Source organism: Pan paniscus, chromosome 16, assembly GCF_029289425.2.
Source record: "Pan paniscus chromosome 16, NHGRI_mPanPan1-v2.0_pri, whole genome shotgun sequence".
NCBI classification, from domain to species: domain Eukaryota; kingdom Metazoa; phylum Chordata; class Mammalia; order Primates; family Hominidae; genus Pan; species Pan paniscus.
Genome location: NC_073265.2, coordinates 58,630,961 through 58,652,936, shown reverse-complemented (window position 1 = coordinate 58,652,936; position 21,976 = coordinate 58,630,961). Strand labels below are relative to the sequence as shown.

The following is a 21,976-nucleotide window of genomic DNA, read 5'->3' as shown; positions in this document are numbered from 1 at the left end:
AGAGCCTGTGGCAGGTTCCAGTGTGGGGCAGGCTTTCGGGATGTGTGGAGCACAAGGCACAGGAGCTGATCTTGGAACAAAGCCTGGTAGGTCATCCCGGATTCTGACAGGAGCCTGAGGGCAGGGAGGCTTTCAGCTTTGGATGCAGGCTAAGGAAAGGAAACTTCCTCTTTCAGGCACTAAGGGAGCCACTGAAGGATTCTGATGACCAAAACCTAGTGAAAGCACACAGGATGGCCTGAGGAAGGAACCCCTGGAAGCCTGGGAGGTGGCAGGAGGGCTGCTACACTGGTGGGATTGAGGGCTTTGACAGGGAGGGAGGAGGGAGGCAGGGGCAGAGGGTGGAGCCGGGAGTCCCAGATGGAATCAATGGCTCTCTCAGTGGACTAGATGTTCCTTCCGTGTTTCCTGAACACTTCCCCACATCAAGCACTGGGCTATGGGCTGGAAAAACAGATTGGAAGCATCTTCTGTGCTCCGGAGTTGTTCTCAGCAATGGAGGTGTGCCAGCATGGCTGGCAGGCTGGGGATCAGAAGAACCATGGTGGGGGGTATATCCAGGTCTGGGGGTTGGAGGAAGGGCACAGGGCAGGGGCCCCTGAGGCTCCCGTGGTGTAGCCTGCAGGGAAGGGAAGAGGGAGTTCTGGGGAATGGCCTATGGGAGGATACAGAGAAGGGAGACCATGGCAACAAGAGGAACTCTTACACAGACAGACAGTGAGGCCCGTGATGGAGGAAGGCAGGGGACAGGTTGGTGGCGGACCACATGGGCTTCAGTCCTCACTCTGGCTCTGCCATGCACAGCTGTGTGACCTGTCACTTACCTCCACAGTGCCTCACTGTCCTCACCTACGCATGGATATGACACTAGGACCTACCTCAGGGACTGCTGCCACGGTTAACAAGATCATCGTGGTAATGGCTGCCCTCAGATGCCGACTAAGGCCAGGCTCTGAGCCTCATTTAAAACACATTTAATAATCAGAACATACCCACAAAGAAGATATTACATCCATTTTGTGGATGAAAGAATTGAGGCTTGGCAGGGTTATGAAACTTGCACAGGAGCCTCTAACAGTTAGGGGTGGTGGAATCAGGTGCCAGCACCTGGACCATTAAACATGGTGCGGTGTGGCCCCTCAGGGGTGTGTGTCGGGGGCCTGGACCAGGGCTTGCTATGCAGCGATTACTCCAGAAATGCCCACACTTATCAAAACAAGTCCGGGGCAGGCAACCGAGGGCCAAGGAAGTCGCCCCGCTAAGGAGTCTGGACTGCTTCTGGCTGATGAGGGCCCTGACAGTGGGAGGGTGATGTGGTACAAGGTGTTGTGGAAGCCTCCAGGGGCTGGGTGAGGTGGGGAAGGCTGTGATAACTGTGCAAGTGAGAGGCCGGGGCCTGAGTCAAGACGAAGGGGCAGTGCCGCTTACAGCAGGTAGGAGAGAAGTCACCTGGCCTTAATAACCAATTGGCCAGAGGGTGGGCGTGGGTGGGGAGTGAGAGGAAGGGGACCCCGAGGATTAGTCAGGCTTCTGACTCAGGAGAAGGAGTAGGGGCGCGACCATCAGTCAGGCTGGACATACAGAGGGGTAGCAGGTGCAGGGGTAGGGGCGGGAGCAGGTACAGTTCTGGTCTCATGGCTCTGAGGTGGCGTGGACCTCAGGTAAGAGGTTTACATTGGAGACAGGGTTTCTCCGGAGGTGGGAAGAGATGCAGTAGGCATGGAGGAGATCCCTGGGGAGCCGGATCATGTGAGAGGAGAGGTCAAAGGACCACTTCTGAGCCTCCCCACCCATGTGTGCCAGAAAGCAGAGGAGGGGAGCCAGCCCAGGGGAGGGGGGACATGGGGGGTAAGGGGGGATCCAGAGGGTGGGAGGGGATCCGGGAGGGAGGGAGGGATGTGACAGGGACCAGAGAAAGAGAGGGGCATTGAGGAGGCCTGAAGGACCCCTGCGTCAATCTCGGCAGTCAGGAGGCCGGGACCCTGGACAGGGGCACGCACATTCCCCGCTCTCTTCTGCAAACCCATCAAAGCCTGAGGGTAAGCCTGGCTCACACGGAAAGGGGCACGGTCTAGTGAATGCTGGGGACTGGGCAGCAGAGCACTAAGGAGTGGGCAGTGAAGTGGGAAAGTGTGTGTGTATGTGTGTGAGAGTGTGTGAGTGAGCGTGTGTGTGGTGTGTGTGTATGTATGTGGTGTGTGTGATGTGCGTGTGTGGTGTGTGTGTGTGATGTATGTGAGAGTGTGAGTGTGTGAATGTGTGTGTAGTGTCTGAGAGTATGTGTGCGTATATGAGCATGTATGTGGTGTGAGTGTGTATGTGAGTGTATTGTGTGTATATGTCAGTATGTGTGGTGCGTATGTGGATGTGAGTGTGTGTGGAGGGTCTGAGAGTATGTGTATGTGCATGTGAGTGTATTGTATGTGATGTGTGTTTATGTGAGTGTAGTGTGTGTCAGTATGGGTGGTGTGTGTGTGTAGTGTTTGAGAGTGTGCATGTGAGTGTATTGTGTGTATGTGGTGTGAGTGTGTGTATGTATTGTGTGTGTGTCAATGTGTATGTGTGGCATGTGGTGTGTGTGTGCATGTAAGTGTATTGTGTATATGTGGTGAGTGTGTGTGTGTGCATGTGTGAGTGCATTGTGTGTGTGTGTCAGTGTGTGTCAGTGCATGAGTGTGTGTTTGTGTGAGTGTGAATGTGTGTATATGAAGAAAGAGGAAGGAGGTAAGCTCCTCATGGACAACCTCTTGGGCAAGGAAGACAATAATTGGTTTTCTCACCTAGAACGGGACCTGGAGGAAGAATCTAGAACTCATATCCTTAGGGATAGATGCATGCCCACAAGGGGAGGAGAGAAGAGGCCAGAGGAGGGGGCATCATAGTCAAAGAAAAAGGAAGAGGGGGCGGTCAGCACCGAATGTCACAAGCTTAGGCTGCTGCTCTATTCCCACACACTCTGAGCATCTCTCTGATTGTGCTAAGCCTCTGGACATACGAGGCTCATGACCTCACCCTCCTCTTCTTGCCTGGCATGACAGAGACCAGCACTGATGTACTGGAGTCCGTTCATTCCGGCCTGTGAGAGAGCTGAGTGCTGAACACAGCCATCATTAAAAATTAAATCACATAAACTTGCAATTAAATAAACCATATTAACAAAAGTACTGAGTACTCAATGACTACATCTACTGTATCTGCATGGTGGAATTTCTGTAATGGTGTGCTATGCATATCTCTTCCCACCCTTGTGTTCTGTGATGTCATGTTGGTAGGTTGAAGCTGGACATGATGGGAAGATTTACACCACAGAAACTGGCAACACTGCAGATCGGGGCTGTTGTCCCCACAGAGCCAGTGGCTAAATATTTAGCAGCATGCTTATGGACAGTTTCTTATAAAACACCCATTGGGAACCTGGACAGGGGCACTGGCATAATCCCTGGACTCTTCTGCAAACTCGTCAAAGCCTTCTGGTGACCCTAGCTCACAGGAGAAGGGACAAACAGCCCGGTTGCAGGGGAAGGAAAGCAAGAACAAGGCCTCACATACCCAGGCTGAAGAGGTTGACGGCGCCATAGTCCAGGAAGTAGCAAATGTGCCGGGCATTCTTGGACATAGAGCTGAAGGTGTGCGCACAGCTGGACACAAGTGGGTACACGCAGCTGGTGCACATGTACACAAGCATGGGCCAGGAGTAGCTGTCATTCTTGATGTCTGTCATATACAGTGCAGTCACAAACCTCCGTGCAAAGAACCTGGAACACAGAGGGCTCACTCACCCTCCACCACGAACACAGAGGGCCCGCTCACCCTCCACCACGAACACGGAGGGCCCGCTCACCCTCCACCGCGAACACGGAGGGCCCGCTCACCCTCCACCGCGAACACGGAGGCCCCGCTCACCCTCCACCGCGAACACGGAGGGCCCGCTCACCCTCCACCGCGAACACGGAGGGCCCGCTCACCCTCCACCGCGAACACGGAGGGCCCGCTCACCCTCCACCGCGAACACGGAGGCCCCGCTCACCCTCCACCGCGAACACGGAGGGCCAGTCACCCTCCACCGCGAACACGGAGGGCCCGCTCACCCTCCACCGCGAACACGGAGGCCCCGCTCACCCTCCACCGCGAACACGGAGGGCCCGCTCACCCTCCACCGTGAACACGGAGGGCCCGCTCACCCTCCACCGTGAACACGGAGGGCCAGTCACCCTCCACCGTGAACACGGAGGGCCCGCTCACCCTCCACCGTGAACACGGAGGGCCCGCTCACCCTCCACCGTGAACACGGAGGGCCCGCTCACCCTCCACCGTGAACACGGAGGGCCCGCTCACCCTCCACCGTGAACACGGAGGGCCAGTCACCCTCCACCGTGAACACGGAGGGCCCGCTCACCCTCCACCGTGAACACGGAGGGCCCGCTCACCCTCCACCACGAACACGGAGGGCCCGCTCACCCTCCACCACGAACACGGAGGCCCCGCTCACCCTCCACCACGAACACGGAGGCCCCGCTCACCCTCCACCACGAACACGGAGGGCCCGCTCACCCTCCACCACGAATACGGAGGGCCCGCTCACCCTCCACCACAAACACAGAGGCCCACTCACCCTCCACCACGAATACAGAGGGCCCACTCACCCTCCACCATGAGCACAGAGGCCCACTCATCCTCCACCATGAGCACAGAGGCCCACTCACCCTCCACTATGAACACAGAGGGCCAGTCACCCTCCACCATGAACACGGAGGGCCCACTCACCCTCCACCATGAGCACAGAGGCCCACTCACCCTCCACCATCAGCACGGAGGGCCACTCACCCTCCACCATCAGCACGGAGGGCCACTCACCCTCCACTATGAACACAGAGGACCCGCTCACCCTCCACCATGAACACAGAGGGCCCGCTCACCCTCCACCATGAACACAGAGGGCCCACTCACCCTCCACCATGAACACAGAGGGCCCGCTCACCCTCCACCATGAACACGGAGGCCCACTCACCCTCCACCATGAACACGGAGGGCCCTCTCACCCTCCACCAGGAACACGGAGGGCCCGCTCACCCTCCACGATGAACACGGAGGGCGCACTCATCCTCCGCGATGAACACGGAGGGCCCGCTCACCCTCCACCAGGAACACGGAGGGCCCGCTCACCCTCCACCACGAACACGGAGGGCTCACTCACCCTCCACGATGAACATGGAGGACCCGCTCACCCTCCATGATGGAAGCCCCTCTTAGATCCTCGCCTATCTACTGTCTCCAATCCCCTGCGGTGACCAATTCCTTCCTGTTCTCACTTTGGGGAAATACTATGTGCTAGGGAGGTGGGGGGTCCTTTTTTAATTGGGAGGCAGTACGTTGGGAATGGGCAGGTGAACTAAGAAGAGAGGCTTTATGTATATCTAGTCCAATCCCCTAGTGATTCTCCAGCCTCAGCTTGCATGCTTCCAGGGATGGGGGGCTCATTACCTCCCAAAGCAGCTCCAAGGGCTGGAAAGTTCTCCTTCATTGGCTCAAACCTGTCCTCCTGGAATCTATCTCCATTTGATTGGCCTTAGTTCCCTCCACCAGGATCATAGAAAATAAGCTTAACGTATGCATATATATATATATATATATAGTCACATATATATACACACACACATATACACATATATACACACACACACATATATACACATATACATACATATATATACTTTTTTTTTTTTTTTTGAGACAGAGTCTTGCTCTGTCACCAGGCTGGAGTGCAGTGGCACGATCTCGGCTCTCTGCAACCTCTGCCTCCTGGGTTCAAGTGATTCTCCTGTCTCAGCCTCCCAAGTAGCTCAGACTGCAGGCACCCTCCACCCCGCCTGGCTAACTTTTGTATTTTTAGTAGAGACAGGGTTTCGCCATGTTGGCCAGGATGGTCTCGATCTCCTGACCTTGTGATCTGCCTGCCTCGGCCTCCCAAAGTACTGGGATTATAGGCATGAGCCACTGTGCCTGGCCGCCTATCAAATATTTTAAGGCAGTCTTTCTAACCCCCTCCCACCTCCTTGAACTTCACATTAAATACTCCCAGTTCCTTCAGCCATTCCTCGCAGGATCTAAATGTGGCATTACCACCATCCCTGTGGTTTGTCCTTCCTCCATGTAGTTTGTCTATGTCCCTCTTGTAGGAAGGCTCCTCAAATAGAAGCAATGCCCCAGGTGGAGCCTTGCAAGCCGAGGCCGAGAACTATTTTCTCCCTCCTCCTCCACACTGTTCCTCCACTAAGAGTACAATCACTCTTCAGAATAGCTAGTCCCACAGCTGACTCTTAGCAAAGCCTAGATCTCTATGCAGAGACACTTCAAAATTCTTCACCAGGTCTGCCTGGCCTACAATCCACGCATGAGGTCCCGCCTGCAGAGCACCTCGCTTCCACAAATCACTCCTAGAGAGCTGGCTCCCTTTCTCACTAACTCCTCCAAGGGAGGAGACTCTACAAAGCTTTTCATATGCAGGAGCTGAAGGAACATTGCTAAATCCTTCCAGCTACACTTGTGGACTTTTTATTTTTGTTCCAGCAGAAGTAAAGCTTAAGCTATTTGCTGTTTCTCAAAATGTATCCTTCAGTTATTTCAATTTTTCAGTGGTCCCATTTCCTTAGGGCATCTTGATCCAGACCTCCCCAAGTCCTTCCTGCTACTCTCTGTTGCTCAGTCAGGATCATCTCTGAGAGCCTGGCACCGTGTAGAGGTGCATAGGCAGTGCTGGAGGTGATGGGGGTGTGGCTCACCCAGCTTGGCTCAGCTGTAAAATAGCAAAAAATCACCCTACAGGGATCCATGCATGGAGCGCAAGACCCACAAGCAGGGATGGACAGGCTGGTACCCTTTTAGCAGCTCAAATCTCAAAACAGCCTAAATCAACCATGATTCATCCAGAAAATGGAACACCAAGCAGATGTTCCAAAGTCCAGGAGACATGCAGATTGCAGATGCTGACAGAGTGAGATCTCCAAGGGAGGGAAGTAAGAGGAAGGCAGCAGGGAAAGAGGCAGATGCTGGGGACGCTCACAGCACAGATGCTCCTGGGTCCCCAGAAAATCTCCAGGAGGACGCATAGGAAGCAGGTCCCCCTGGCCACTCCAGGGAGGAGAACTGGGGCCAGTGGCAGAGTATGACTTTATTCCCTTCTGAAGGGTTATAATTTATAAGCATGTATACTTTTAAAAATGACAAATGGCCCCTGGAACAGGGCTGTGCTGCCACCCCTGCCCAGTCTGCAGGCCCAGGGCTGCCACACTCCTTTACAGATCACCCTAGTCCACACCAGACTGAGCTCTCTCCCCTCTCCACTGAGCTGGCTGCTGGAACCAAACAGCCTGCCCCTGCATTTTGGCCCCGGGTCTGTCATCTGACTTGTACTCAGGCTGGCTGCCCCTGTGCGGGGAGCCTGGGCCCATCTCCACCCATGGCACACTCCTCATCTCTTCTCGACATGACTGGAGGGAGTCCAGTGACCAGCCTGTGCCACGACACCCCTGCATGACATAAGGAAGCCACCCCGTCTCTCGGCTGTGTCTACATCGACCAATGATGGTCTGAGTGGGACAGTGGCTTGAATGGCCTCTGAGTTCTTCCAGCTCAGATCCACTGTGATTTGGTGCTTTGACCCTGTCTCCATCCTCCATTCCTTAAGCAAAGGTGTGCAGTGTGTGACATTGGCCTTCATCCCCCACCTTTCTCAGCAAGGCCCCTCTTCGCTTCCCTGGCAACTCCCATTTCTGCATACAGGCTTCCCAGAGCTTTGCTCTTAGCTGGCTCCATCTACAGGCTGCCTGACCAAGTGCCTCCCAGTTGCCGTGGTTCCCAGAACGATTACGGAACACCCACAACTCTGTGTCAGATGCCTCTACCAATGTTTTCTCCCCAAACCCTCACAGCAACCCTTGGGGAGGTGCAGACCATCACTCCTGCTTTGCAGGTAGGAAAATGTGAGGCTCAGAGAGGTTGACTTGCTCAAACTAGTGACATTTTAACAGGGCGCCTGGAAGACCTGGAAAGTCTCCAGGACCGGAGATGAAGGTAAATGCTATCATATCAGGCACCGGAGCAGGGAGCAGGGAAGGACTGAGGCACTTTTGGGATTTCCCCTCAAATCTTACCCCAGTCCATGCCTTAAAGGTCATCCCAGTGGCACACCCAATGTCTCTTCCCTCTGTCACACACTCCCTTCACCCGCGTGTACCCACGGGGGATCCCCAAATCCCAGCACAGAATCTCAGCCCTCTCAACACTAGCTGTGTTTTAAGACACCCTGGTCTCCAGGGCTCCTGAAGGAGACAGGCCAGTCGAGGGGGCCAGAAGGTACCAGAAGGGCAGCAAGTGAGTCCAAATGTTGAGAGTCTCATTGGTCATTTGGAAAAGGCTGAGGATGCAGGCAGTGGCAGAACTCTGTGGATGGCGGTAGCCGAACAGGATGCCTTGCTCATGGAATACCTGCAGAGGCAAAGGAAAAGGACACTGAGGTGAGACCACAGGGTGGCATGAAGGTCTCTGGAGAAACATCTTCCAGGCCGTGCTCTGTGTGCCTGGAACGCTTGACCCCAAGTCCTTAACCTGTTAAGCTGTTCCCCTCACTCTCTCCTTCCCTCGCAGTAGCTTCTAAAATCCCATGTCCTCCAAGAAGCCTCCAGCTAGCTGGAGGAGGGAATTCAAGGGCCAGGCTCCCTTTGGGAATCCAGCCTGTCTTTGCATTCCCCGGCGTACTTACTCTTGGCATGAATCTTGCCTAAGAATCCGTTTTCTCACCCCTCTGCCTGGGGCCTACAGCCCAGTTTTCGGACGCCTTTTTGGTGAGCTGACATAGATGCTGTCTGTCTGAGCTGGCAAGCCCTGCATGTCAGGGACTGGTGGGAAGAACTCTGCAGAAGATGCCCCCGGTGCCAGGATATATTCACCAAGGTGCTTCTTAAAGGGCTTTTGATGATGAGGACCATGAAGCTGATGCCTGGGCTGCAGGAAGAGGAGGCGGCTGCCCACAGCACGGCTGCTCAAGTCACCCCCACCCCCATGCAGCCCATTTGGCAAGTCCCCCCCAAAAAACACCCCCACTGAGAAACTCAGACTGGTCAGGTGAAATATGGGGTATCAACCTGCCTGGAGTATTGTATTACATCCACTAAAAGTGGTAAGTGAGAAGATAATGAGGCCAGAGGGACAACAGCCCAGGATACAATAATAAGTGAAGAAATGTGGAATTTAAACTGTATTCCTGCCATGGTTAGAAGAGCTTGGGAAAGTGAAGTTTACACCATGGGGCAGAGGCTGGGAAGAACATAGAAAAGTGAAGTGTTTAATTTGTTGAGGTAGCAGGATTGCAGGAGACCTGTTTTCCCCTTCTGTGTTGATTTAGACCAAGGGTTCTCAATTTTGACACTATTGACACTTTGGGCCAGATCATTGTTTGTTGTGGGGGCCAACCTGTGCATCCTTTCACAGCATCCATGGCCTCTATCCGCTAAACGCCACTAGCCCACACTGTCGGCACCCTACCCCCCAAGCTGTGACAAACAGAAACGTCTCCAGATATTGTCAGATGTCCCCTGGGGGCCAAAATCGCCCCCAGGTAAGGACCACTGATTTAGATAAATGTTGCCATACCCTTTGAAACGTAAATTATAAATAAGTAGGGTAATTGAAGCAAATAATAACAATGATAATATTAGTAATCATAATCTAAATCAAGTCACAATAAGTGGCAAACCCTCTCCTTTGAATTTCTAGGGCTGTGAGGGGAAGGCTAGAGGAACTTCAATCTAGCCACCCATTTCTCATTTGGGGGGTCAATTTCTTAGTGTAAGAGAGGTTCTCTGTTAAAAAATGTACAATATATACCAGAGTCTGTGCTATCTCTCTCTCTCTTTTTTTTTATTTTGTTTTGTTTTTTTTGAGACAGGGTCTTGATCTGAAGCCCAGGCTGGAGTACAGTGGTGCAATCATGGCTTACTGCAGCCTCAAACTCCTGGCTCAAATGATCCTCCCACCTTAGCCACCTGAGTAGCTGGAACTACAGGAGTGCCACCACGGTCAGCTAATTTTTTTTTTTTTTTTTAGATGGAGTCTCATTTTGTTGCCCAGGCTGGAGTGCAGTGTTGTTATCTTGGCTCACTGAAACCTCTGCCTCCTGGGTTCAAGCGATTCTCCTGCCTCAGCCCCCTTGGGTAGCGGGGATTACAAGCGCATGCCACAATGCCCGACTAATTTTTTGTATTACTAGGAGAGACAGGGTTTCATCATGTTGCCCATACTGGTCTCAAACTCCTGACCTTAAATGATCCACCCACCTCAGGCTCCCAAAGTGCTGGGATTACAGGCATGAGCTACCACGCCCAGCCTAATTTTTTATTTTTTGCAGAGACAGGGTCTCACTATGATGCCCAGACTCATCCTGAAGTCCTGGGCTCAAGTGATTCTCCCATCTTGGCCTCCTAAAGTGCCGGGATTAGAGGTGTGAGCCATTGTAGCCAGCCTTGTGCTATTTCTTGGGGTTCCAAGTCAAGCAGTCACATGGAACAGTGCAGAAGGTGAGGGGCTGCCAGAGTAATGAGTCAAATCTGGGTCCCCGAGGTGCCATGTGGCCTTGAGAAAAGTGAAGCGTTTAAGTGCAGCTGAAGCCCTGGGTCACAGCTCTCAGGGCCTCTGTGTAAAATGAGAGGGCTTGGCTAGCTGAATGGTCGGCACATTCCCTTCCAGCAGTAGCTCCAAGTTTTAGACAACTCTTAGTTCAGTTCTGGGTTAAACTGCTCAACTAGAGGGAGGGGATAAAATGAAGTTGATTCATGGTCTAGTGAAGAAATACTGCGAATTAGGTTTGGGTCTTAGGTAATTAAAATGATTTGTTCCAGTTTTTGATTCACCATTCAATTCTGCTGACGTCCCCGGTTTATGGTGGACAGATTCCTGTAATGGGCAGCAGGAATCTTGAGTTGCAGATTTCCACCCCACTAAGGCTGATGACAAGGAGGCAAATAGGCCAATGGCCTTCAGCCTTTGATCCTGTGGAGGAGGACGGCACGTGCTTGGCAGGACTCGGAAAGCCTTCTAGCAGAAATAACAGCTCCCAGGAGCTCCACACTGGGTCTATCCTTCTACCTTTCAAGCTTCTTTCTCTCTTCCTTTTAAGTTGTTGTTTTATAATTATTAATTAAAGCACTGGCCACTGGTTCCAATGCAGACTCCATTAATCATTATTTACTCCTTCATATGAATTAGACTAGCAGATCCTATAAACCAAGAGACTTTGTGACAAGGGACCAGTGAGAGCAGAAACATTTCAGAGCACTGGACATGTGGGGGCGGTGACCTGCAGGGAGAAGGCCGGGTAGGGCTGCAGGAGAGCACAGACCCCGTGACAGCCACAGTGGCAGTGGCTGGACAGAAGCTGGAGGAAAAGGCCACTCACAGTTTGTGACTACTTCCCTTCTCTCTGTGGATCCTGGCATTCTGGCAGGCAAAATTAGGGGGACTGACGTCGTCAAAAGCCAGCGGGGAACGGAAGGGAAATCCATACACTGGACAACTTGACCTCATTTAGGAATCTGGCCCCAGACCTGGGGAGGATATTTTGCCACCAAAGCCAGGGCTGGGCCCAGATTACAAAAACCTGCCTCCATCTGACCTGCTATGCTGACCCCAGACAAGGATGGGAAGCCCAATATTGGCCGGGCAAGATTTAAAGCAGCCTTTCCAAAAAAATAAATGGACGGATACAGGATAATAGAAGGAGTCCCTCTGTCCTAGGACAATGATGTTCCAGCTTAGACTAAGAAGACTGACCTGCCCTGCCCTCCCCAACTTGAACCTCTGTCTATGGAACCCCATTACTAGGTCTTAGTTGCACTCCTGCCCTGAGCTCCTGTGAGCACAGGAAAGGAGAAACATTCTCTCTGTCTTCCCACTCTAGCCTTAGCAAAGTGCTTTGCAGAGAGCAGACCTTCATAAAACGCATGGTACATACATTGAAAGGACAAACTAAATATTTGAAAACAATTTTGTATTCTAAACCCAGTTTGACCCCAAAGGAAAACTGCAATCATTTCCTCAACACTTCGTAGCTTGGCCTCATTTCTAAGCACCCCCAAGTAAGCAGGTGCCTGCTTATTTGCACAGCAGAATTGATTTGTAGGACTCCACCTTGCACCCCTAGTTGCAGGCTGAGCAATTTAGAGTGAAATGAAATCAAATCATATGCAGCCTATTTAGAAGAGAGAACCTCCAGGAACTAGGAGCAGAAGGGCACATCAGCAAGCTTTCCCTTTCAGTTCCTGCCTCAAGCTCAGCATCCAGGAAAGCCTTCTTGCATGGCCAAGACTTGCATGCACCTGCTAGCCAATGCCTACAATTCTACCATGACAGTTTCAAGCCTTTGGTTTTTCTAGCTATTAAACTGCAAACCACCTGGGGAAAATCACTGGGCATTTTTGGCCAGCAGTAAATAATGGCAGATTTGGATAGCAGGGAAAGAGAAGAGGCAGAGTAGGATCAGGGGTCCTCAGGCACTATTCACATTAATTCTGCAATTCCTGCTCACGGAATCCTCACAACCAGCTTGTGAGGAAGAGCCTTTTATTGTCCCATTTCACAGAAAAGGAAACTGAGGCCTGGAGAGGTTAGGGCATTTATTCAAGTTCTCAAAAGTAACGGAAGCAAAGCTGAAACCTCAATGCAGACAGCACACTCCATTTCCTGTCCTCTTGTGCACTGCCCTTCATTGCTCTGCCTGGGGAGGGCTCTGTCGAGAGATAAAACCCTTATCGCCTGGCCTGTACTATGATTTTGGACTGTGATATACTTCTCTGAGCCTTAGATTCTTCTTCGTTAAAGTGCCATTATGAACTAAATCTGGGAGGGAACTGTGTCCCTCCCAAAATTCATCTGTTAAGTTAAAGTCCTAACCTCCAGGACCTCAGATGCAACTGCATTCGGAGATAAGGTCTTTCAAGAGGCCATTAGGGTGGGTCCTAATCCAATCTGCCTGGTGTCCCTCACAAGAAGGGGAAATTTGAATTCACAGAGAGACACCAGGGATGAGCACCCACAGAGTGGTGACTCTGTGCAGAGGCAGCAAGAGAGTGGCCATCTGTAAGCCAAGGAGAGAGGCTTTGGAGGAAACTGCCCCTGTCCAAACCTTGATCTTGAACACCTTTCAGTCTCCGGAACTGCGAGAAAATAACTTTCTGTTGTTTAGACCACTCAGTCTGTGGTATTTTGTTATGGCAGCCCTAGCAAACTAATATGAGCGGTGAGGTTGTGCAAGCCAGTGCCTCTCAAACTTTCTTCTGCAAGTGTGTGCAGATCACCTGGGCACCTTACTGCAGTGTGGTGGCTGGGGCGAGAGTCTGCAGTTCTAACCAGCTCCCAGGGCCTGCTGATGCTGCAACTGCCTCTGGCTTCAAAGCCAGACTCCCACCCCAGCATCGTGCTGTCACCTCCCTGCCCAGAATCCAGTTCCCTACAGAAGAGGAAGTTCCTTGTATGTAAGAGGGACACAGTGACAGGGAAAGCCAGGACAGGGAATAGTTACAGGCTAGTGGGGAGTCTGATGAGGTGTTTGCTGGCAGAGGGCAGGGGAAGAATGGGAGGGAAAAGGGGGAGGCCATGCATTGATGCAGCAATTATCATTATTATTATTGAGACAGAGTCTCACTCTGTTGCCCAGGCTGGAGTGCAGTGGCACCATCTCGGCTCCCTGCAAGCTCTGCCTTCTGGGTTCAAGTGATTCTCATGCCTCAGCCTCCTGAGTAGCTGGGATTACAGGCACATGCCACTATGCCCAGCTAAATTTTTGTATTTTTAGTAGAGATAGGGTTTCAACATGTTGGTCAGGCTGGTCTCAAACCCCTGATCTCAGGTGATCCACCAGCCTTGGCCTCCCAAAATGCTGGGATTACAGGCATGAGCCACTGTGCCCGGCCTTGCTGCAGCAATTATAACCTATCATTTCCTGGGTACCTGCGGTGCACCAGGCTCTAGGTTGGACAGTATGCCACATCCCTTGCAGGACCATGCTTAGTTCCCATAGGACAGAAATACTTAGGCTCTCAATTAAAAGAGCGTAAAACAACAATTGCACACCACACACATGCAATTACTAGAACTTTAAATAGGCTGAATTAATAGCCAACCATTGTTGATATGAAACCATTACAAGAAAATGCCAATTTACAACATTGCTGTGATGTTTTTTAAAAATACATGTCCAATATTCAGTCAAGCATAAGAATGCTTTTTGTACATGCAGTATAATATTTACAGAAGACAATGGTAAGTCTCTTCTGGCTGAACATGATAAAAATTAATGAAATAAACGATCAATATCAGGGATGGAGGAACCAAAGAATATTAATAATTTAATGGACAATAAAGTAAAAAAAGATACACAAAATGTTTTTAAAAAGTAAATAGCACTGGGCACAGTGGCTCACACCTGTAATCTCAGCACTTTAGGAGACTGAGATGGGCAGATCACTTGAGGTCAGGAGTTCGAGACCAGTCTGGCCAACATAGTGAAACCTCATCTCTATTAAAACTACAAAAATTAGTGGGACATGATAGAGCGTGCCTGTAGTCCCAGCTACTCTGGAGGCTGAAGCAGAAGAATCACTTGAACCTGGGAGGCAGAGGTTGCAGTAAGCCGAGATCGTGCCATTGCACTCCAGCCTGGTCAACAAAGCGAGACTCTGTCTCGAAAAAAGAAAAGTAAACAGAACTCAGGTAGTGTGTGCTAGAGAAGAAAAGTCCCATTGAATGACTAGCATTATAGACATATTGATCTACAGCAGAAGAAAGTAAGAAAGTTGAAATAACAGAGCAATTCTGCTGGTTTTACATTTGTTGTAAAAATGCAGTCTTTGATTTAAGAAGTAGAAAAACTATTTTCAGTTTTAGGCATTGATTTCAAAAGCTGCCATAGGCAAGCTTGTGATAATAGTATAACATGGTTGCTAAGTCTGCAGTAGGCAGAATAATGGCTCCCCAAAAATGTTCACATCCTAATTGCCAGAACCAGTGAATATATTAGGTTACACAGCAAAGGGGCAGTAACGTCCTAGGTGAAATTAAAGTTGCTAATCCACTGACCTTAAAATAGGGAGATTCTCTGGTTACTGAGGTGGGCCCAGTATAATCAAAAGGTCCTTAAAAATGGAAGATGGAGGCAGAAGAAGAGACTCAGAGGAAAAAGTGACTATGGAATAAGGTCAGAGAGATGCAACATTGCTGATGTGAAGATGGAGGAAGGTGCCAGGAGCCAAGGAGAGCAGGCAGCCTCTAGGAGCTGGAAAGATAAGGAAACATTCTCCCCAACAGCATCCATAAAAGCCTAGATTTTACCCAGTGAGCCCCATGTCAGACTTGTAACCTACAGGACTGTAAGATCATATATTTGTTTGTTTGTTTTTTCAGCCACTAAGTTTGTGGTAATTTGTTACAGCAGCAACAGAAAACTAATGCAAGTTCAGAATTTGACCAAAAATCCAGAAGTATTCTTAGTACTAAGTATGGTGGCACGTGGTTTGAATTGCTTACTAGGAGAATTGATTGGGCTCTCAATTAGAAGAACATAAAACATCGCTTACACACAACACACATGCAATTACCAGAACTTTAAATAGGCTGAATTAATAGCCAGCCATTGCTGGTATGAAACAATTACAGGAAAATGCCAACTTACAACAGTGGTGTGATGGTTTTCAAAAAATAATGTGTTCAATATTCAGTCAAGCATAAGAATGCTTTTTGTTTTGTTTTGTTTTGTTTTGTTTTTTGAGACAGAGTCTCACTCTGTCACCCAGGCTGGAGTGCAGTGGCACGATCTTGGCTCACTGCAACCTCTGTCTCCTGAATTCAAGTGATTCTCCTGCCTCATCCTCCTGAGTAGCTGGAATTACAGGCATGTGCCACCACGCCCAGTGAATTTTGTATTTTTAGTAGAGACGGGGTTTCACCATGTTGGCCAGGCTGGTCTCGAACTCCTGACCTCAAGTGATCCACCTGTGTTGGTTTCCCAAAGTGCTGGGATTACAGGCGTGAGCCACCGCGCCTGGCCAAAGAATGCTTTTTTTACGTTCAGCACAATATTTACAGAAGACAATGGTAAATTTCTTCTGGCCGAACATGTAAGGTGGCTTGAAAGTATTCTTAGTGCTGGGTGTGGTAGCACATGGTTTGAATTGCTTACTAAAATTGATTAGGCTGTCAATTAGATTTTCTATGGAATAGTTCAAAGATTATATATGACATTCTCTGAGTCTTCTCCCAAATGGGACATCTTGCTGAAACACATACCAAATTTGACCTTAACTCCTCTCGTTCACACAATGAGAATAACAAATCCGTGCTGTTAAACACTTAGATTTGATTTAGGTAAGATATAGGATGATGAGAAGAAATCAGTGTAACAGAAAATTCTATTTTTCATAGGAAATAACATTAATTTTGAATTTGAGCTCTCAACTGATATTTGTTATGAGATAATGTTAGCAAAAGCCTACAAAAAAATCTAGGTTTGGCTATTCCATTTTTAAAGGGATTAAAAATATGTATCTATTATTTTAAATATGTATAGGACTTTTCTAAACCAAAGGAGTCGCACGTAAAATGCATAATAAAGGTGACTTTCCAATCAGATAAACTCCAAAAAAGGAAACAAAAATGTCTCTGGACTATGAAGAGAAGATTCACGTACAAATCATCCTGAAATTAACTTCTGTAGGGATTATTTCTCCGGACACTGTAGACTGAGGTGTAATTTTGACTAAGTAAAACCCTACTGTTTTCAGTTTTCTTTATACTATCTCTTTCTAATATACTTTTCTTAATAAAATAGATGAATACTAATCTAGATATTACTTTGAGGGAGTAAAGATAGCACGATGAGATGGTAATCTATATGGAATTAAAATATTTAATAATTTTTCTGCTTAATAGAATTATCATATGCTGCAGCCTCATTACAATGTTTTAACTTCATATGAAAAATTTATAATTTTCTTGCTCAAACTGGCTTCAATTAAAAAAAGAAAAAATGTATAGTTCATTTCTGATTCAAAATGTGGACTTAAGAATTTTTTTTTGTAATTCCAGCTGTTCTACCTCAATAAAACTGAATGGAATCTCAGCAGAAGTTTCTCTTAAATGAAATTAAGAAACAAAACTAAGAACTACAATGACTCAGGAATAGTGGTTTAATTTAACATCATTGTCAATAGACCACAAATTATATGATAATGTCGATTACAACACTATAACTCAATTTTGCTGAAATGAAAAAATAAATTATATGGAATAAACACATGTAATAATTTATAAATTATGTATGTTTTTGTTTTATTACTCTTTCAAACATAAGTAATTCATCAATGTAACATTTAGACATGTGCGATAATAATTAAACTCAGTTCTTTTTCATATTTTGCTGACTTTAGCTATATAAAAATCAGAGTTTCACTTTTTCTGTCCTTATAAAGGGGCATTTGTCAGGCCTGGCACAGTGGTTCACTCCTGTAATCCCAGCACTTTGGGAGGCCGAGGCAGGTGGATCACCTGAGGTCAGGAGATTGAGACCATCCTGACTAACACGGTGAAACTCTGTCTCTACTAAAAATACAAAAAATTAGCCAGGTGTGGTGGCAGGTGCCTGTAATCCCAGCTACTCGGGAGGCTGAGGCAGGAGAATCACTTGAACCTGGGAGGCAGATGTTGCAGTGAGCCAAGATCGCGCCATTCCACTCCAGCCTGGGCAACAAGAGCGAAACTCTGTCTCAAAATAAATAAATAAATAAATAAATAATAAAATAAAGGGGGATTTGTTAAGGTAGAATAGAACCACTTTACATAACTGTTTGTTGGCTTCATTTATAACTCTTAAGTATTTAGACATATAGCCTATGGCCTGCATTTGTCCTCCTTATTCAGACTTAGCATCTGTTAAGGGCAGGTCTGATTTCATTTGTTCATCATGAGAGCATGGCAAGGTAAGGACTGTCGACCCATTTGACAAATAAGAAAACTGCAGCTCAGTGAGATGACGTTCCCAAGGCCATAATAAATAGCAGAACCAAGATGCAAACCCTAGTCTTAAACTGCAAAACTCCTGTGTGCTTCACAGCACCCAGCTGGTGGAACCAAGGATTGCTACAAACATGTTTTATAGAAATGCTAAGTGTCATGGAAGAATGGCTGGGGCACTCCAGTTCTGGCCGAATGATGGTCGATTAGATGTTATGAAGGATCTTTCTGATTAATGCAATTAATATGCTGTCTGGAGTATGCATCATAAGCCAGTGTATCAGCAAAAATCACACAAAAGTAAAGAAGTCACAAAGCCCCAAAACAGAGGGAAACCAGGAACCCTGTGAGGTAAGCTGCATTCACCATCAGAGTCTCTGCTGCCAGATTTTGTAAACAAGAGATGAAACCCAAGGCCCACCAAAGGCAGGGAATCTAATACGAGACTTTGCCAATAAAGCTAGGAGTCTAAAGATAAGTGAGTGTGAAATAAATTCAACCAGCCAGAAGAGGACGATAAGGAAAGTTGTTTCTCTGAAAAAAAAAAAAAAATCTCTCCCAAAATTCATAACCATCAACTAGTCTTCATATAGGTTTGTGGTCCATGCCCCTACTATTTTTGTGGTCCAGGAAATCTCAAGTGAAAAAATTAAAGTGATTACAAATAGAAAGAGGTTAAAATTTTGTAGTTCCCTCAGGTAAGTAACAAAAGCAAACACAAATCCTCTCTGAAGGATTTCTACTTTTTTTTTTTTTTTTAACTTGAGGCAGGATCTTGCTCTGTCACCCAGGCTGGAGTGCATTGGTGTTATCTTGGCTTACTGCAAATTCTGCCTCCTGAGTTCCAGCTATTCTTCTGCCTCAGCCTCTTGAGTAGCTGGGATTACAGGCACATGCCACCACGCTCTGCTAATTTTTGTACTTTTAGTAGAGACAGGGTTTCACCATGTTGGTCAGTCTGGTTTCGAACTCCTGACCTCAGGTGATCCACCTGCCTTGGCCTCCCAAAGTGTTGGGATTACAGGCGTGAGCCACCACACCCAGCCGGATTTCTACTTTAACACAGGCATGCACACATAGGGAAAGAAAACACCATGAGTGAGAAACAGCAGAAACAGTAGACGGCAGAGATAGAGATCAAAGAACAAATATTAAAATATAAAATAATTGTGTTTAATATATTTAAAGAAATAAAGATAAACAGGAAACAAGCCAATTTGAAAAGAACAGGCTGGGCATAGTAGCTCAACCCTGTAATGCCAAAACTTTGGGGGCCGTGGTGGGTGGATTTCTTGAGCCCAGGAGTTTAAGACCAGCTTAGGCCACACAGTGAGGCACCCTCATCTCTACAAAATTTTTTTAAAAAATTAGCTGGGTATGGTGGAGCACAGCTGTAGTTCCAGCTACTGGGGAGGCTGAGGCAGGAGCATCACTTGAGCCCAAGAGTTTAAGGCTACAGTGAGCCATGATTGCATGATGACACTCCAGCCTGGGTGACAGAGCAAGACCCTGTCTCAAAAAAAAGAGCCTAATATAACTTTTAGAAATTAAAAAATAATAATTGAAATTTAAAATACATCAAAGGAATAAATAATACACCAGACCTGTCTGAAGAGAAAATTAGTCAACTGAAAGATCCAAAGAAAGTACCCAGAATGCAGTCCAGAGAGAGTAATAGATAGAAAATATGAAAAAGCTAATAAGAGACACAGAGAACATTTCTCCAGAAGGAGAAGATATAAATGGTTTTGATGTGCTATTTGAAGAAATAACTGATACATTTCTAGCATTATTGAGTCATCAGTCTTCAGATCCAAGAGGTTAAGTAGACAGTTGGTGTTCACCAAATATTACATGTGCTTTCCTACATTCCTCAGACTTTCTCAAAGTTAGGTTGGGGCCATGTGACTATTTCCAGTTAATGTTACTTCTAGGCCAGAACAGTTAAAAGCAGACGCGCAGTGGCTCATGCCTGTAATCCCAGCACTTTGGGAGGCCAAGGCAGGCAGATCACCTGTGGTCAGGAGTTCGAGACCAGCCTGGCCAACATGGTGAAACCACATCTTTGCTAAAAATACAAAAATTAGCCAGGCGTGGTGGTGCATGCCCGTAATCCCAGCTATATAGGAGGCTGAGGCAGGAGAATTGCTTGAACCTGGGAGGCGGAGATTGCAGTGAGCCAAGATAGCGCCACTGCACTGCAGCCTTGGCTACAGAGCAAGACTTGGTCTAAAAAAAAGCAGAAAGCCTTCTTGCAGATATCACTACAAACTTCTGAAGGACCTTTTGGAAGGACTCTTCCGAACGGAGCCACTCATCATGCCACGGGAATTGTTTTTGGCCAACGGGCACTAGTTATACTCCTCCCCAGGGGCTGTGTACATCCACTGATGACGGATCAAGGTCCTAGCCTCCTTTTCCCATTTGGGACAACTCTGAAAGGCCCACTAACCTCCAGAGCTCCTGAGTGACTGGTGGAGGTTTCTAACGCAGCTTCTCCTTCTGCACAATCCTGCCTCCTTCACATCCTTGCAGGGGTTGTTCCTGAGAATACTCCCCCATAAACTTTCTGTGCCCGAATCTTTTTCTCAAAGTCTGTTTCTAGGGAAACTAACTTTCTCTTCTTCTTCTCCCATCCAAGCTTGAACCTGGCCCAGCCCTGCCTAGTTTCTGAGATCAGGCAAGATAGGTGTGTTCAGGGTGGTATTGCTGTAGACCCTGGCTTCCCCTTCTGGGATGACCTTGGAGGCTGCACGTTCCAGAGGGGGCAGCCAGGAGATGGCTGCCTGGGTGTCTCAGTCCCTCACTGACCACTTAGCTATGTAGTGTGATGTGAAATAACCTTTGCTATGTTAAGTCACCGAGCTATATGGGGTAATTTTTAACTCAGCATAGCCTGACCCTGTCTAGTACAGTTATTTATGTTAAAATAGCTGAAGTGACCACTAAACTAATCCACACAGAGCATATTTCTAACACATTAATTATAAAACAGGTGGAAGGGAAAAATAGCATATGAAAAGAAAAAAAAAGAGAAATGTAAAACTCAATCCAAAGAAAGTAAGGGAAACAAGGAACAAATAGACAAAACAAGACAAAAGCATTTAAGACAATGAAAATAAATGTGGATATCAGTAATCATTATAAATATAAGTAGACTAAACTGTCAGCTAAAAAACAAATATTGTCAAACTAATAAAATCTCACCATGTGCTGTTTACACAAGACACAGTTAAAATATAATCATGGCGAAGGATTGAAAGTCAAAGGAAGGAGATAAGCCAAACAAATGATAACAAAAGCTAGAGTAGTTACATTAATATCGGATGCATTCCAAGGCAAAAAGCATTACTAGATATAAAGATAATCACTACAAAATCATACCTTTGTATCATCGGGAAGATAGAAAATAGGACAATTATAAACTTGCATATACCTAAAAAACACAGGCTCAAAATACATAAAGTAAAAATTAACTTACAAGAAGTAATTTACAAATTTGCCACCATAGTGGAAGATTTTTTAACACATCTCAATTATGCATAGATCAAGTAGAACAAAATTGGTAAAAATATAAAGATAATTGATCTTATGGACAAATATGGAATACTTCCTCCAACAACTGGAGACTATACATTATTTATCGGCACACTTAGAAGATGTATGAAAATTATTCATGTGCTAGGCCATCAAGCTAATCTGAACAAACGTCAAGGATTGGAATAATACAGGGGGCATTCTCAGACCAAGATCAATTAAGTTAAATCAGTAGTATAAAAACTCCATATACTTGGAAGCATAGAGTTACCATATGATCCAGCAACTCCACTCCTGGGTTGTACACCAAAGAGACTGACAACTTGTCCACCTAAATGACTTGTACATGAATGTTCACAGCAGCATATTTATAATATCCAAAAAA

The 21,976-nt window shown here is 47.4% G+C and overlaps 1 protein-coding gene across 2 annotated transcripts in view; it reads right to left on the bottom strand.

Annotated features, from left to right (window-relative positions):
• The window catches only part of PAQR5 (progestin and adipoQ receptor family member 5), a 107,144-nt gene that overhangs the window by 16,085 nt on the left and 69,083 nt on the right, over positions 1-21,976 (bottom strand). For both annotated transcript variants that reach the window (XM_034939025.3, XM_014341525.4), the window contains 2 exons: positions 8,357-8,484; positions 3,550-3,755 (listed from right to left, as the gene is read on the bottom strand). In XM_034939025.3, the coding sequence (XP_034794916.1) occupies positions 3,550-3,755; positions 8,357-8,484 (334 nt within the window). The remainder of the gene's footprint in view (positions 1-3,549; positions 3,756-8,356; positions 8,485-21,976) is intronic.